This window comes from Fulmarus glacialis, unplaced genomic scaffold, assembly GCF_000690835.1.
Source record: "Fulmarus glacialis isolate BGI_N327 unplaced genomic scaffold, ASM69083v1 scaffold35642, whole genome shotgun sequence".
Lineage (NCBI taxonomy): Eukaryota > Metazoa > Chordata > Aves > Procellariiformes > Procellariidae > Fulmarus > Fulmarus glacialis.
The window spans coordinates 1-16,159 of NW_009197966.1; the positions used below are offsets into that span (position 1 = coordinate 1).

The window sequence follows — 16,159 nt, forward strand, 5'->3', positions numbered from 1 at the left end:
GGCGAGGATGGAGCCTGCCGGTATGGATTATTTCTGCGACCAGGTACAGCAGAAGGACGTGGGCCGCAGGATGCAGGTCGGCCAGGAGCTGCTGGAGTACCTGAGCGACCCGGCCAGGTCCCCCGATGTGGAGCAGGACCAGCAGCGCCTTGACAAAGTGATCGACGAATTAACAGGATGGGTCAACTCTAGTAATTTTAAGGTAAGGCTGGTCGGCGGTGCTTGGTACGGGAAGACCATGATTCATCATGGTAGGGAGGTACAAAGCTCCGGATTACTTTTTAATCAGATACGAGCAGAAATAAAACTACGTTTATACCAGTTTTTATCCCTCCCCTCACAAAGGGAAATTCAGAAATTTTAGGAGGGGTTGGTTAACATTTTCTTGTTTCTATTCCTCTGTCCTAAAAGAAGCAGTAATGGGTTTTTTTTGGTTTTGCTTTTATCGTTGGTTAAACGTTTTTGTACCTAATGTTAAAAAAAAAAAACACATAACTATTGTACATATACGGGTTGTGTTTCTTACTCTGCAACAAGATAGGTGGTGATTTTTTTTCTTTTTTTTTTTACTACCACTCCCATTCCTTGGTCTCTGTACTTGGGTGTAATGTTTCATGGGATTGCCATTATTTTCTGTAGGCCGTGAAGAGTGCTGTTTTACCGGGTTTGTATTACACCGTGTGTGTTTTATAGGATTTAATGAATAATTTGCTTCTTGGGGTTCCCGTTGTAAGTTTAAAGTTGTTTATAACGTCTTTAGGTGACTTCCCTGTACGTGGGAAGTTATATAGTATCTTTATAGCAGCCCAATGATGACTCATGTTTCGCTTTTTTTTTCCCCGTGCTTTTTAGGCTGAGCGACAGGAAAACGGTGATTACTCCTGCACACGTCTCTTGTAACACTTGTCAATTTTCCTGACGTTGGTCAGCCGGTAACACGATTGACAACGTAGTTTTATGGCCGAGGACGATCGTATTCGCATTAGCGATATTTTTTTTTCCTTTTTTTTGGTGCGTGTGGCCGGGCCGGGACTGCGCTCCCGCCGGCGGGTGGCGGTGTTGGCCTGCCGTGCCCGGCCCGCGGCTGTCGCTCCATCGAGATCCGCCCTTCCCGCTGCGCTGAGTCCCTTACCTCCCTGCCTGGCCTTGTAAGATGAGGGACTTGAGCTTTGGGCCTTTGAACTTAGTGTGGTGAGGTTATTGTAATTTTTTCCTATTTGCTTAGGCTCGGGAGGCAAACGGAGGAGTAACTGGTAAGGGCGGTATGTTCATGAAATGGGTATTTTTTCCTCTGCTGACTTTAGAATGCTGTGTACTTGCCAGTGTTTGCACACAGCACTTCTAAGTTTGGGGTCTGAAACTAACAGGGCTTAACTCTATCTGTGCTTATGGTTTTTTGGTTTTGGAAGTGTGTTTGTCATTAAAGGTCAGGTTAGCTTGAGGGAGTAATGTTATGTTGGACAAGTATAATTTATTTGCTTTTAAATTCCTAATCTGAGGGCAGTTGTTGGTGATAATTGATTACGGTGAAACCTAGACAGGTCTTTAAAAATATCCTTTTGTGTAAAGAGGACTAGATATTTACTTATTATCTCGATAGGGTAATCTAAAGGGTTTTTCCTGCCCTTTTAAATTGGCAAAATTGGGCGTTAATACTTGAAATTTGCTTGTCGAGATGTATTTTTCATAATGCAAGACATTCTGCTTGCTTTTGATGTAATGTGACAGAACTCCTTGACTGTTAGAACTATAGGACAAATGAGGAATATGCAGTACTCCAGAACACAAGCCTCAGTTGTACAAGATGAGGTTAAGAGTATTACAAATTCTAAGAGTTTTAAAAATAGCTTGCATAATAATTAAAGTCTTTTTTTTTACCTCTTGTCCAGTAAGTCCACTTACTGGTGGACTTAGTAAGTCAGTCCACTTACTGGTGGCTCTTTATACATACAACATTCCAGTTCAAAGCATATTCTGTACATTATATTAACTGCAACAGCACAAGATCTTGGGTGTTTTGCTCATGATCAGTTCCAGTGTTCCTGGCTGTGGTGGTGACTGCCAGCATCTGCTGCTTCAAAAAGAAAATGAAAAATATTCTGGAAAACTGTGGTTTGCATCTTATTTGCATATCTTATGCATGCATAGATGTTACATGTTTAAATGCTAGATCTGACTTTGTTACTAAACTCAGGGCCTGAATGATATCGTAAAGTAATGAGTACCACAGGCTTATGTGTATTTTTCAAGAAAAGTATTGAAGTAATCTTTATTTTTGGTTACTGTATTTTTAATAATTCGTTGCTTACCCTTTCCTCTGCTGAGGAGTGGGTATGTAGAGCACTTGGACAATTTTGCTTATCATCTCTTTCTTCTTATATCTTGCTAAAGGTCTTGGAGGTCTTCAAAGTCCCAGAGTAATTAATCTCTCCTTGTTGACATGGCTGTTTAATTGAGCAGTGATAGTGGCTGGCGACTGGCTTATTTATCAGAACTGCTGAGCTAGATGAATTGGAGTGACAAGTGGCGAATGCTGGAGGAAGTTTTGAGGGGGGGAGCATTATTTTCACTGCAGGTCACCGGTATAGATAATGAGGGAATAAGTAATGTAACTTGCCCTGGATGTGCCATATCTTTCCTTTCCTGTGAAAACTCCGTTCTTGCATGCAGTGCACTCTGCTGACCATACTGAAAGAGAAGATGCATGATCTGGGAGCTCTAGGCTCAACTCTATGCTGTGCCTGAGAAGAGAAAACTTTCTCTGAAATGCCACCCTGGAAAGTTCCTGCCTCACATAACCAGAAGGGAAAGGATCTGGAGGGAATAGGACTAGGAGGGTTGATTTGGCAGACTTGATAACGAGTGGAGAAAAAGAGAATAGGTATTCAGTGAACAAGTAGGGACTTGTTATCAGCAAGGTTGAATTAATTTGTCTCAAAAAGATTTTGGCCATCTAAATAGTGCTTTTGCTTTTCTGAAGTTTGCAGCTATTTATAGTGGTTTAATAAACAATCTGGCAGTTCCAAACTAGGAAAGCAGATAGGAAAATTTCTGAGTTTATCTAGCTCATTGAAGTGGAAAACGCAATTACCAGTTTGAGTTACTGATAAATCAAAAGGTAGGATTAAGAATGTGTTGACTCATCTGCAAATGGAACGGGGTTCTAGTGAAGGTTGGTTGCAGAACATGGGGAGTGACCTAGAGAGATGAGTCATCTTTAAAGGCTGACCTTAATGGTGTATTACGGGGACTTCAGTTACGATGTCAATGCAGTCAGTGATAAATTAGCTTCCAAAGACTGTTGAAAACTTTGCAACACCAGGGAGTATCCAGAAGATGTGCATAAATTAAGCTTTTATTTTGGATCTCATTAGAATGAAAGGTTAGCTCACTGAACTGAAAATTGTTTGCTTGGTTTATTTAATGTAATTTGGGACTGACGGGACTGACCTCTCTCTTCCTACAATGTAGAGCTTTGGTTTTGGGGTGGTGGTTTGTTGGTTTTTTTTTTTAAAATGACTTTTTTCCCAAGGCTGTGAGGAGTAGTGGAGAAAAAAAAATAAGGGCAGTGAATTCTGAAATCCTTTTAAGGAGCACGTAAGTTGGATGCAAGGTATTAAGAGCTGGGTGATGGTATTATTCTGCTGCTATTTGTTCTTCTCAAACTCTGAAATATTTGGCAATCTCAGAAAACTGGAGCAGTGCTAATGTTTGAGTTCAGACTTTCAGGTGAACTTCAAGCAGTAAATTAATTCCCCATTCTGAGGGTATCACTACTGATAGATACTTGCTGGCTTTACTGCGTTAATCTGGATGTTCATCTATGTATACATGACTTTTAACTAACACATCTCTTATGTCTCTCTTGTAGTCAATAGTCACTTGAAATAATTACAAGATTATCTAACTTTGTACAATCTGCTGGCTCAAACTGTGTCTGACTCAAATAAGTAATCTGGAAATTTGCTTTGAACTTCTGCTGAAGAGATGTGCGATGGAGAAATACTACTTTTCAAGTAGAGCTTTGCAAGTCTACTCTTGGCTGTTAACATGTTGTGTTTTTTTAACCCCACCAAAGTTGAATAGTTACCCCATAAAGTTTATTTTTTGAGCAATAAAGCCAACTTTCAGTTCTTTATGCAAATCGCATCTGATCAGAAGTAATAAAAACCTATGACTAAAATTCTGGTAGTTTCTCAGGGTAGTTTTATGTGAGAAAAGTAATCAGTAACGTTTGTGACTGTGAGTAATTTTTGGACTTCTTACCTTTGTAGTTGATATTTTAGCTTGTTTTATTCCTCAACTGCAGTAGGAAAATAATTAATAATCACTGTTTTTATGTCAGAGCAGCAGATTGTTTGCCGTGCAAAGAAAAAATCCAATTTCACACTCTCTCTTTCTGATAGTGTGGATAATCTGTTTCTTTTAGGCAAATCCTTGGAGTTATCTTTTATTCTATGCTTCCTGTAGAGTGAGGTTTTTCTTAGCTTTGTTTGTCTCAACACCAAATACTGAAAGATACTAAAATACCAATAATGGTATTGTTGCATTTTTTTATTTCCTTGGTTTGGCAAGTATTTATTTTGGTTTGTCTTTAGTTCAACAAAAGGCCAGCAGGAGGAGCTTTCAGTTTCCAGAAAGAAAGAGAAGATTTGAACTGTAATTTTGCAAATAATTAAGACAAGTGGTTAGGACGTTTGTCTGAAGTCCTTGCAAAGAGATAGCAGCAGTTGTATCTTTGTTGAGTGCACGTAAGTGTGTCTTAGATGGCGTGTGTAATAGGTGAAGCTAGAGTTTAAAATTATTTGAACAAAATGCAGATACTGAGATCTGAAATAAAAAAGGAAAGTTCAGAAAAAAAAATGTGAAGTCCTACATTTCAGTAAGAGTAATTGAATGCACAAATGCAGAATGTGAGGCTTGTGATTGAGTAGCCATTCTTAGGAAGAAAATGTGTGGGTTATTTTGGATCTCAAGTTGAACACAAGTTACATATGTTACACAAAAGGCGAATGCTATAGTGAGTTGCAGGACAGAAAAATGGAATAAAAGAGGACCCACCTCAACCTTTATTTTTCAGTTACTTTATAGATCCTGATATTTCCTTAGTCTTTGTTAGCAAATAGTGGTAATTTAAATGTCTTTGTTGGAGGAGAAATGTTTGACTTTGAGCTCTTTGCTGAATTTCATTATTCCTTTCTTCAAGTTGTTTGTTTCATCTTGGCTATGTGGGAGCTAATTCCCTTCTTTCTATGTAATGAGAATGTGGTTCGACCTGTCCATGTATGAATGCAGTTTTAGTTTTCAAGCTCAATGATTTGATTCTTTTTCTTGATTAATAATTATTATTTTTTCATGTATTATTTATGTTCTGTTCATAGAATGTTAAATAAACTATTGAATGTTAGCCAAATAATCAAGCAGTTCTCCAGAAGACAAGGGAAACTTGCAAGAAGTTTTAATTATTTTAAGTTTAATGAAAACTAATTTTGTCCAGCCTTTAATTAGGAATGTGGAATGTATAGTCTCAAACTCTCAGGCATCTCCTCCGGAGGTGGAATTGACAGTTCTCAATTGTTTTGCAGCTTCAGTTTGTGTAATCCAGCCTAACTGTAGTCCCTGTTGAAATAGCAGCTCTGCTTCTCCTGTGGCCAGGCATTCTCACTGTCATTCTTGAGGCAATTAAGTTTTTGTTGATACTGAATTCATTTTCTAGTGTTTCAACACTAATTTGACTGATGCTACAGGAGATTTAAGTGCATCAGATCAAATACGCCTGCAAGTGAAGAGGGAGAACAGGGCTATCCCTTTTAGCCTGTGGTTTGATTGATTTGGATGTCAACAGAGACCCTTTCCAAGCTCTGTGCAGTGTGCAAGAGGAGAGGTGCATCCTTCAGAATAGAATTCGCAGCATTCAACACACATGAGCCATGCGTAGTTCAACATGCATTTTTAGCAGCATTGCTGATTTAAGCAGTTTCTTTCCCTGGCTGCTCACTTGTAATGGTGCGTCGTGCCTTCATTGCTCTGAGGCGAATGCTTGTGAGGCTGCAGAGTAAACAGGCTCAGGGAAGAGATCTGGCTGGGAAGATGCTTTCTCTTGTTCATTTATTAGACTCATTTCCTAAAGCAGGTTACTATTCAGCTGCATGAGTACTTGGCTCCTCACAGGAGAGGAGTTGGTGCAGGGGTAGGAGTAAGTAGCAGAGAATGGGAATCACTGAATGTTTAATACAATTTAAATAAAAGGAAATGGGAAGGAAAATAAGAGACCTTGGGCACAAAAACAATGATATTCTTTTGGAAGAACTAAGTCCTAAAATAAAGTGTTTCTGTGTTTTGCTCCATCAACATGCTTAGAAAGGCTTTCAAGAGCAATTTTCTTTGGGGGGGAAAAAAGCTTTTTTTTTTTATTTATTGTAAAGAGAAATAGGATACATATCATTGTCTTCCCACTGAGCCTTGCTTTTAAAGAGGCTCTGTCTTCAAACTTTTTCCACTGCAGCACATAAAGTTTAAGCCAGACAATCTCAAAAAGAAAATGTCTTAAAATGTCAGGTGTTGCTGTATCATATACTTTTGTTTTCTGCTCACTGTCCTTGGAACAATGTCTATGAAAAATTTATGACAATGGCCAAGGGAGGAATGTTTAATGTACATATGAAGCAAAGTGTAGATATTCCTGTAATGGATCAAGCTGGAGGCAGCCTATGACATATTTTAGAGTACTGATCACTATATTGTCCACAGAATACAGAACAATTTGGAGATCACACTTTCAGTCTGAACTTGTCAGTTTGAATAACATGAGAGATTTTGAAATAATGGGAGGTTGTAAACGTTTTTCCAGTAACCATTTTCAATGTTATGCTAATGTGTTCTTCACAATTGGGTAAATGTTTCTTAATTAATGCGGGGCAGGGGGGAGGAGGAATGTTACAGTTCCCATCATGGGCAAAGGGCAGTAAAACAAATATTTTTTTTTTTTTTTTTTTTTTTTTTTTGGTAAGCTTTAAAATTTTTATGACAGCACTATACTTGCTTGTTTTGGCTGCTATACAGGAGAGGTCAAAATAACAAAGACCTCCCAGATCTATGCTGTCGAGAAGGATCTCTGGAGAAACCAAGACTTTTCAGTGCTGAGCTACACTCATCAATCTCTGTATAACTATAGGTGATTCATTCAGTAATCCTCTGGTAGTGTGGTTACTTGCACTGCGACACTGAAATGATCTGTGGTTGGCACAATCACAGAAGGGTAATGAAAGGAAGATTATCATAAGAAGTTTGGTAGTCTATAGCCCTTTTGAGACAGTGCGGGTTGCAGCTGCTGTGTAGTTTTAACAGTAGCAAAGATTTGATACTCTCAGGAGAATCTTACCTTGTAGTCCAAGTTATAGTTGCAAAATATTGCTTTGAAGTCAGTAAACTTGCATTTTTAGATAGTGGAGGCTCTTCATTTACTGAATAACTTGCAACTCAAATTGTTGAGCTTGAAGAGTTTGTTAGATTACCAGCAACCCCTCTCTCTCTTTGTAAAGTGATGTGATATACATTAAAAAAAAAGAAAAAAATTGTATACATATTTGGAAGTGTGTCTTTTGTACCCTTGAAGATGAAAGAAGCAAGAGAATGGAAATAATGCTTTCTTGTCAGCTAAAGTATCTAAAGTATAGATGATGTGTGTGGTAGCTTCAGCAGCTGGGACTGCAATTTTGGCTGCTGTCAGCAGAGGCAGTTGTCCAATTGATGCTGAGTGGGAGGATTGCAGCAATGCATTTTCTTGTACAAGGGAGAATGGAGTCTGAATGGAGGCTGGGACTGAAGAACCACCTGGGTTGAAGAAACGACCCAGGAAAATGGAAGCTTCCTTCTGCCCATGGAGCCAGGGGCAGTTTTTGGTATTTGCAAGCTTTTGGGTTAAGGGAGGGAATGGAATATTGGTAGATCTCAGCGAAGTGGGTGATGTGGAGAGAATTGGAGTGGGAGACAGTAAAGGGAGCAAAAAGTGATTGAGTATGCTGTGAAATAGGAGAGAAGTGTATTTAAGGAGATGAGTAAAGAGAACTAGGAATAAGAAACTTCAAGAAGTGAAGCAGAAGAGACTGCACATATATACATGTTTTTGAGTCATGTTTAGCTGCTTGGAAGGTGCTTGAGATTATTTGAGAATTGAGAAAGTACACCTTTGGGCTTGGCTGACAATACTTAAACAAAAAAAAACCTCATTATGTTCTTGCATATGCCTTGTTCCAGCATTGCAGTGCTGGAACAATGCTTGTTCTTGCAGGGCGTAGTTGTTTGGCATGCTGTTTTGTGTTTGTCTGTTGATTGTTAGTGATACCACAGCTGTCCCCATGGTGACAGGAAGTCCAATGCCTTAACTTCATTCTTTCGGGGTTCCAGATAGTGACCTCCATAATTCCTCCGTTAGATTCTCATGACTAGATCTGCAGAATCTGTATTTCCATGTACAGTTCAGAGATCCTATGACCAAATCCAAGGACATTCACATTAAGGTCATTTGGCAACTTAGGTAACTAGAGATGGTTTTCTAGTAGTGTCCTGCCCCTAGATGTCCCCCACAGAGATGGGAAATTATAGAATGACAGTGAGAATAATTGTAAGTGTGCATGGCTAACCAGGTATGGTTTGAAAAACAGTATTTCTTTTCCTAGCAAAGACTTAAATGCCTAGAAGTTGCCCACAGAAGAGCAGTGGCAGTGCTCTACAGTCTGTGTAGAAGGAGAGCTGGAAAAGGAACAAGCTGCAGAGCAAGAAATAGGCTCAATTCTTAATCAGTGGTTCAATTCATGATCACATTTTGGTTGGGACATCTTGATTTCACTAGAGTCTGGTCCTTTCCGGAACAGATAAAATATTTCAGTTGGGTTGGCAATTTTGTTGTGATCTGAGAAGTCAAGGATGGTCCTGAACACTGGCTTGTTAAAGAATAGCTCAACAACTAAGCAACTCCAGTTCCTAAATTTCTTTTTCATTGTGAACCTCAAAAGCAATGTTTAAATGCATCAAACAATAGTGAGATGATGAATCAGTCTCAATATACAAAGGCTTTTTCTAGGCAGCACACAAAAGGCTTAATGAATGCAGAGCAAGAAACAGATCCAATGATTTTAATCCCAGAAGAAATACATCCCTCATTGAAGCTAGTGGGGAAAGAGCCATGATGCTGGTGAGAGGTTTTTCTGTTAGTGGGGAGCCTGCGTTGGTACATGGTCCCACACAGTGTCTGAGAGCTTGGAACCTTTTTCTTGCAGATCAGATCTGCCTTGACTTGTGATTTTTTTTTTTAATTTTTTTTAATGCTGCTCATGTGATTTTCTATCAATTGTTAAGGACTTCTTCCAAAAGGCTGCTTGAATTCTGCATGGATGATACCTACCATGAGATGCTGAAACTCAGAACATTGTGTGTCAAAGCAGAGAAATGTTAAGACCAATTTACAAAAACACTGGGAGGTAGTTTATTTGGTATACTCTGTAGTGGTATACTTCGGCTGACTTGTTTTGAAATGTGGAATGAGAGCCAATTTTGTAGCGAGAGCAGTTTCCCATTACTTTCAGCCTGAGGTCACATACTTACTCTGCAAATATCATGACATTTCATACCTGTTATCTTTTCAAAGTTGCAGACCATAGAGGACTTTGTATGATCTGAAGAATAACCATCATGTTGTAGATAGAGGATTACTCCTTTAAGACCGTAGTAACCTGTTCCCTTACCTCTTATCTGTAAAGGTTCTTATTTAGTAGCTGTTAAAAAATGAGAATTTCACAGCAGTGTTTGTTACTTTTGCATTTCTTAAAGCTAGGGTTACTCTCATATTGTACTCTGACTTAGAAAGGTAACTTTTGAAAGCTTTATTTCATCCTGTGCAGTCTGAACTATGTATTTTAATACAATAAGGACATCACAAGACAAAACTACTCATCAGGATATTTAAACTTATAGTATTTACTGAAGTGGATTTTGTACACTAGTTATTGAGGTAGAACCCCTTACTGCATTCATTAAGCAAATCTTTGATAGACAGTTACAAAGAGCCAACACCATATTGACAACTGCTTGAATGGTTAATCAAGATAAATGTGACTTGCATCGTAAGAGGTGATTAAACTTTACCCATTCACAGGGAGGGATACAAAAATACGGAATATGCAGGCATTATCTCAGTGGGTGCTCTTGATCAAAGTAAAATACTCTTACACAAATGAAATGCAAATGATCAGATTCTTTGTTGGCAATAACAGTCATGGTAGGATAAATAACCATTTCTTTAGTAGTTATCAAGCCTCTGACCGTTAGGTATATGGAGGTTCAAATATTCTGTATGGCCACTGTTTTTACCCAGGTGAGATTTTAAAAACAAACAATCCCCGTCCCCCCCAATCAAAACCAACCAACCAACCAAAAAAAAGGGCAAAAAAATCCCTTGAAAACCCCTCCAAACCCTAGAGGCTAAGCACTGGATGAATTAATCATGAAATACTCTCCATCTTACTGAGAACTCTTCTTTGGGATTAGTAAAGAGTAGATCTGTAGTAAAAAACAGCCATGCGTGCTTTACTTTTTTAAATCTCTGAGCTGCTGTTGTTCAGAATGGTAGAAGTCTTCAAGAGAGATTTTTGGAAAGATAATCAAATGAGTGGAGAAGAGAGAGACTCTCTGTAAATACCTTTACAAAAGGCTGCAGTTTGTGCATTAATAGACCCCAAAATACTTGCACGGGAAAGGTATCTTAAAAGTTGTCACGGGAAGGCAAGTCTAAGGTGGGGCTTGTAGTCAGGAAACAGAAGCATAGGAAAACAATGTATATCCAGAATGAATTTCTTATTTCTTTCAGGCATCACTTTTTAGATTGAGATTTTGTCTCGGGTCTCATATAGTTTAACAATCTGAAAAAGAGCATTAAAGGAAAGAGCTTTTGGGAAGCCTTTACATTACCATAAAAGCTGACTTATATTTTTTTGTTTAAGTTATCAATTACAGTATTTTGTTTTCTCATACAAAGCTGTAGATGCAGTCATTTGTTAGCAATATATTAATTGAAGCCAGTGATGCCATCCACTTATGTTTGCTATTCTCTGTTTTAGGATGTAATAAAATTCTGTAAATTTCCAAGTAAGTTGTACTAACTTGGACCTAAGTTTTGTACCTCCTGTTTAAAAGGAGATCTATTATACCAATACTGAGTTTATTAAAATCTGCTTAATTATGCAGTTGCTTCAGATCCTAGATGGTATGGGGACCTTATTTGTCTAGTTTCCTGAGGAAACAAGGCTCATGTGATCCTGTGTGCGTGGGCCATGTGTATTCACATTCACCTCCAGTCAAATTTTTTTTGGCCTGTTGTGTAGTGTGGACAATTGTGACAGATAAGGATCTTAAGGAAACCGAGTTGTCCAAGAAAATGTGGTTCCAAGTTTTATAACAATAAATAGCTAATAGAGGGGAGTAATTCTGCTCATATCTTCTTGGGGAAAAATTCGCGGTACGTGTCTTACTAGAAAATAAAGAGGAGGAAAAACTGTTATGAATGTCCAAGCTTCAGGAGGTCCTTCCTTTGGCATTTGCACCTTCATGGGCAGCAAACTGAGTTAACTACAAGGTGTGAAAATGCAGGTGTTCGTAATGAACTATTATAGGAAATTAAGAATGAAGTCCTGGAACAGTATGCAGCATAGTTAAGGGTGAAAAAAAGTGTCCCGAGTTGTTAAAATAATTTAGTTTAACTGATCATTTCTGATCATGTTTTTGTTTCTATATTAGTGGATCTTGTCCTCTCATCTAGTTTCTGTTCATACATGGGAACTTCCTCACAGTCCCAGTAGTATTTTGAACTTCCTTTTGTTTTCTGATTTTTTTTTTTTTTTTGTACAAGAGCAAATGAAGAGAAATAAAACTTCCCTAGAAGTTGCTTAACAAGCAGGTGGACAAATGGTGTGGTCTGAACTGCTAGGGAAGACGGTATTAACTTCTCTCAATTGTTTTCTTTTGGGAGTTTGGAAAACGATGTAATGACCTTAGTGGATGAGCTAAGTAGCCAGATTGAAGTAAGCTCTTAGCATCTGGGAAACTGTTTAAGTCATGTTTTTTTTCCAGTCTGTATTAGTACTTATGTTTGGGGGCTTAGTTAGTTTTGCATTTTAAGTTGTTTGCTTTTTCTGATTCTGGTAACTGCACCCCACCCCACCCCCCTCCTTTTTTTGTGTGTGTTTTTGTTGTTGTTACTAAGGCATTCTGTTTTGTTTCTTTCATCAGCTTAGAAACCTGGTAGAGGAAGTAAGGCCTAAAGCCTTACTGGTACCTGTTTCAAAGGAATTTTGATTTTCAGTTAATACTGAGTTAGACCTCTAGAGTAATCTTTTAAAGAAAATGAGGGACAGAACTGCAGTCTTAATATATGATCCAGAGAGGGAAAAAAAAAAAAGAGCTTCTTCCAACTCCTTAGTCCTCATAATTATTAATTTGAATTTTAATAATTTCTAGTTGAAAATACTAAAACATTGGATTTCTAATACTTATTTTCTTTCTGTTTTACAACAAGTACTGAAAAATCTGAACTTCTCTGGTATATGTAAATATACTTGATCCATTCCAAACATATTCTGATAATTTTGTTGTAATGAAAGCTTTCAAGGCATTGTCAGCTCTCTAATTGGAACTTTAATTTGTCTTTAGGTTAAGATACAGACTTTCAGCATGCTTGCATATATGTATCTGATTTCCTTAAAATATATTCTAAAGAATTTTTTAGTGATCTGTTTTGTATATCTAATGCTTTTGTTTCAACAGGTAGCATTACTGGGATTAGATGTTTTAGGTGCCTTTGTCGACAGACTATCAGGACGCTTTAAATCCTATATAGGAACTGGTAAGTGAAATACAACTTTCTTAAAACCAAAAAGTAAAAGATGCTTTTTACTTCCCCCCCCCTTTTCCTCCCCTAGCAGCTGAAGTAGAACATGTTGAAAGCTTTCTGGGCTAAATATAATATATTGGTAGGCATCTTATTGCTGTTGTTGGAATTTAAATGATTTTATATTAACTTGTAAATATTTATTTGTCATGCAATCACTGATTTCTAGGCGGTGGTTGGGATTTTTTAAAGGTTCCAGGAATATCTTTTCAGTGATTAGTTTTATGCTATGTAGTTGCTTACCACTCCCATGCTATGTACTTGCTTACTGTTCCCCAAGACAGTCCTCTAAAAATTACATGGGAACATAAGTGTTACCTTTAACTTGTGTTAATGATTGAAGGTTTTATGTGCAGATCACTTTAATTAGAGCCTTATGTCTGCTGAAGCCTGTGGTCTCAGAGGACTATGTGGTCCACCTCCTGTTAGATAACTGGACTGTAGCTTTTAGTAGTCTAAACTTTTTATGGGATGAAAAAAAAGTACTGTTATTCTTGTGTGAAATGTTTACTCAAATGAATTTCATATTAATGGATCTACATGTGTCTGAGTATGAAACAGTTGTTCTGGGAAGTACGAGCAAACTATGCTGCTCAACTCATTTTGCTGCTGTCCTTGAAAACAGATAATGATAGTAGGGCATTAACATCGGTGTTATATCACTGGCTATTTTTAACAGAAGTTTCTAGCTTAATGTCCTTTTCCAAAATTTGTGTGAATTATCTTGCGTCTTGTTCCCACATGCCCAGCTATCTCAAATTGTCTGTCAAAATATTAAGCTTCCTCTTCCGTGTCTACTTTTGTATTTAAGAGTTAAGAAATCGGCAAAATTTGGTAGTTTAGGAATACGAAGTGTAGTTTATGACAAGTTACTAACTAAATTCATTGAAAGCATGTTTCAGGATGCTGTACAACTACGGCAATAGTGCGCTTCAGAATTTAAATCTATTTTGTTGCAGAGGGTTTTTCTTTGGCTGTTTTGTATTGGAGCAGTGTAAGGGAACTGGAGGTGTATTGTGCTGTGCGGAATATTGATTTCTGAATAGTCTCCATTTGTAGCTACAAACAGTGCTAGGCTTCAGAGTGTTACTCTGTTTTGATTTATATTTCAGTGGTGTGTAGAACTTAAAATTACAGCAAGTTCATTAAAGGTTGGAAAGCTTTTTTTATTTCTTCTGTTTTTTGTTTTTTTTAACTGTGAACTATTTCAGAATAGTTTGAAAACACTATTTTTTCTTTGTCCCAGTATTTAAGTAGTTTGAGATTATGAGCAAATTAAAGATTTAAATTTCAGTACTCAGTAGCATTTATGTTTAAAAAAAAAAAAAAAGAGTACTGGCACTGGGTGACCATCGAACATGTGTAACATCAGTAGACATCTAAAGCTGTGTATTGCAGAAGTACTTTTTAGAAAAGCTGAGTAGTAGTGCCTTCAACTGAAATTGGTCTTCCGAGCGTCTCTAGAATCAAGACCTGTCGAGTGCATTATGCTAAATACGCAAGTCACTCTTGTGCATGATCAACTTTTCTATAAGCTTAACAGACACTGAAATGTTAGTCTCAGTAAAGGCAGAAAACAATCTTTATTTTAGATTACTTTTTAAGAGTGGTTTATAGCATGAATTCTCTTCAGTTGGTAGCTGTCTCTCCAAGTCTTATAATAAGATTTGGATAATTTTCAGTTTTTGTCAGTGAAGCAGTAATACAAAAACTTTATTGTGAATGTCTGGGAGTGTGGATAGTCCAGGGTTTACGAGAGTAATTAAAAACACGCTGGTGAGCAAGAAAACTGCTTCCTTCTAAAAACTTAAAGAACCAGCAGTTTCCCAAATCATGTTCTGTTGACTCCACAGATTTGGCTTCTAATGTAATCTGATAATGACTCCACTAAGTCAGACCAAAGACTAGTGTCTGACAGTGATCCATTTGCCTGAGAAGAAAGTAAGGACAGGACAAATATGCAGTGATAACTCCTTCTGTATGACCCTCCCAGCTGTCAGCAGTCTTGCATTTTAGGGCCAGCTGAGACAGATGGTATCTTCAGTGTTTCCCCTGTCACCCTGTTTTCCTACAGCTTTATCTGGTTGGTTTTTGAACCCACGTAGACCTTTGGCTTCTACAGTGTTCTGTAGTAATGCTTAATTATGCAAAACTCTTGTTTCGGACTAGCTGCCTGATAACTTGATGCTTGCTAGACCTTGTGTTAGAGAGGTGAGCCATCATTTCCTACCTTCTTGAATGCCAGTCTTCATTTTATGTATCTCTTCTGTGCCTCTTCTCTGCTATCCTTCGTGCCCCCCGCCCCGGATGAGAGTCCCAGTCTAATTCTTTCTTGTGTACACATGATTCCACAGGTTTTATTGTTCTTGTTTCCTCTTTCAGTGCCCTTCTGTTGTAGTGCTTTTGAGTTTAGGAAGCCGTAACAGCACAGATGCAGCATATGTTTATAGTGGCATAATTCTGTTTGGTTTTATTAAGTCATCTATTACTTTCATAATCATTGATAATCTATTTCTTTGTTACATCGCTGCTTCCTGAAAATTGACCTAATATATTCATGAGGCTGTCTACTGTAACAACCTGTTTCCTGTGCAGTGATGGTGGATTTAGGGTCCATTGTCCAGGGTGATGTCTCTTCCTCCACGCCTTTTATCATTATGGTATGTTCCTTCCTGTAAGACCCCTTCTTGAGAACTATGTGAAAATCCAAGTGCACTTTGTTAGCTGAGTTACCTTCTGCACAGCTGTTCTGCAGAGAGCTCTTAAAAGTTTGTGAGGTACCTCTTCTTTTTACCTCTTTCTGTATTGTCTCTTCTATGCCATAGCTGACTCTGTGTGTACTGACTCTAATTATACTGAGTTCTTTACAGATGCCAGAAGAAAGTAGAATCATAGAATCATTCAGGTTGGAAAGACCCATAAGATCATCGAGTCCAACCGTAAACCTAACACTGCCAAGTCCACAACTAAACCATGTCCCTAAGTGCCACATGTACAGGTCTTTTAAATACCTTCAGAGATGGTGGGGCAACCACTTCCCTAGGCAGCCTGTTCCAGTGCTTGACAACCCTTTCAGTGAAGAAATTTTTCCTGATCTCCAATCTAAACCTTCCCTGGTGTAACTTGAGGCCATTTCCTCTTGTCCTACCACTTCTTACCTGGGAAAAGAGACTGACTTGCTCCAACCTTTTTTCGGGTAGATGTAGAAAGCAATAAGGT

General features: G+C 38.1%; 1 protein-coding gene across 1 annotated transcript in view; it reads left to right on the forward strand.

Annotated features, from left to right (window-relative positions):
* Positions 1 to 12: 12 nt before the first annotated feature.
* The window catches only part of LOC104073084 (CLIP-associating protein 1 {ECO:0000250|UniProtKB:Q7Z460}-like), a gene marked incomplete at its 3' end in the record, with an annotated part of 31,316 nt that continues 15,169 nt past the window's right edge, over positions 13 to 16,159 (forward strand). The window contains exons 1-2 of the mRNA XM_009572747.1: positions 13 to 202; positions 12,817 to 12,895. Coding sequence (XP_009571042.1) covers positions 23 to 202; positions 12,817 to 12,895 — 259 coding nt within the window. The remainder of the gene's footprint in view (positions 203 to 12,816; positions 12,896 to 16,159) is intronic.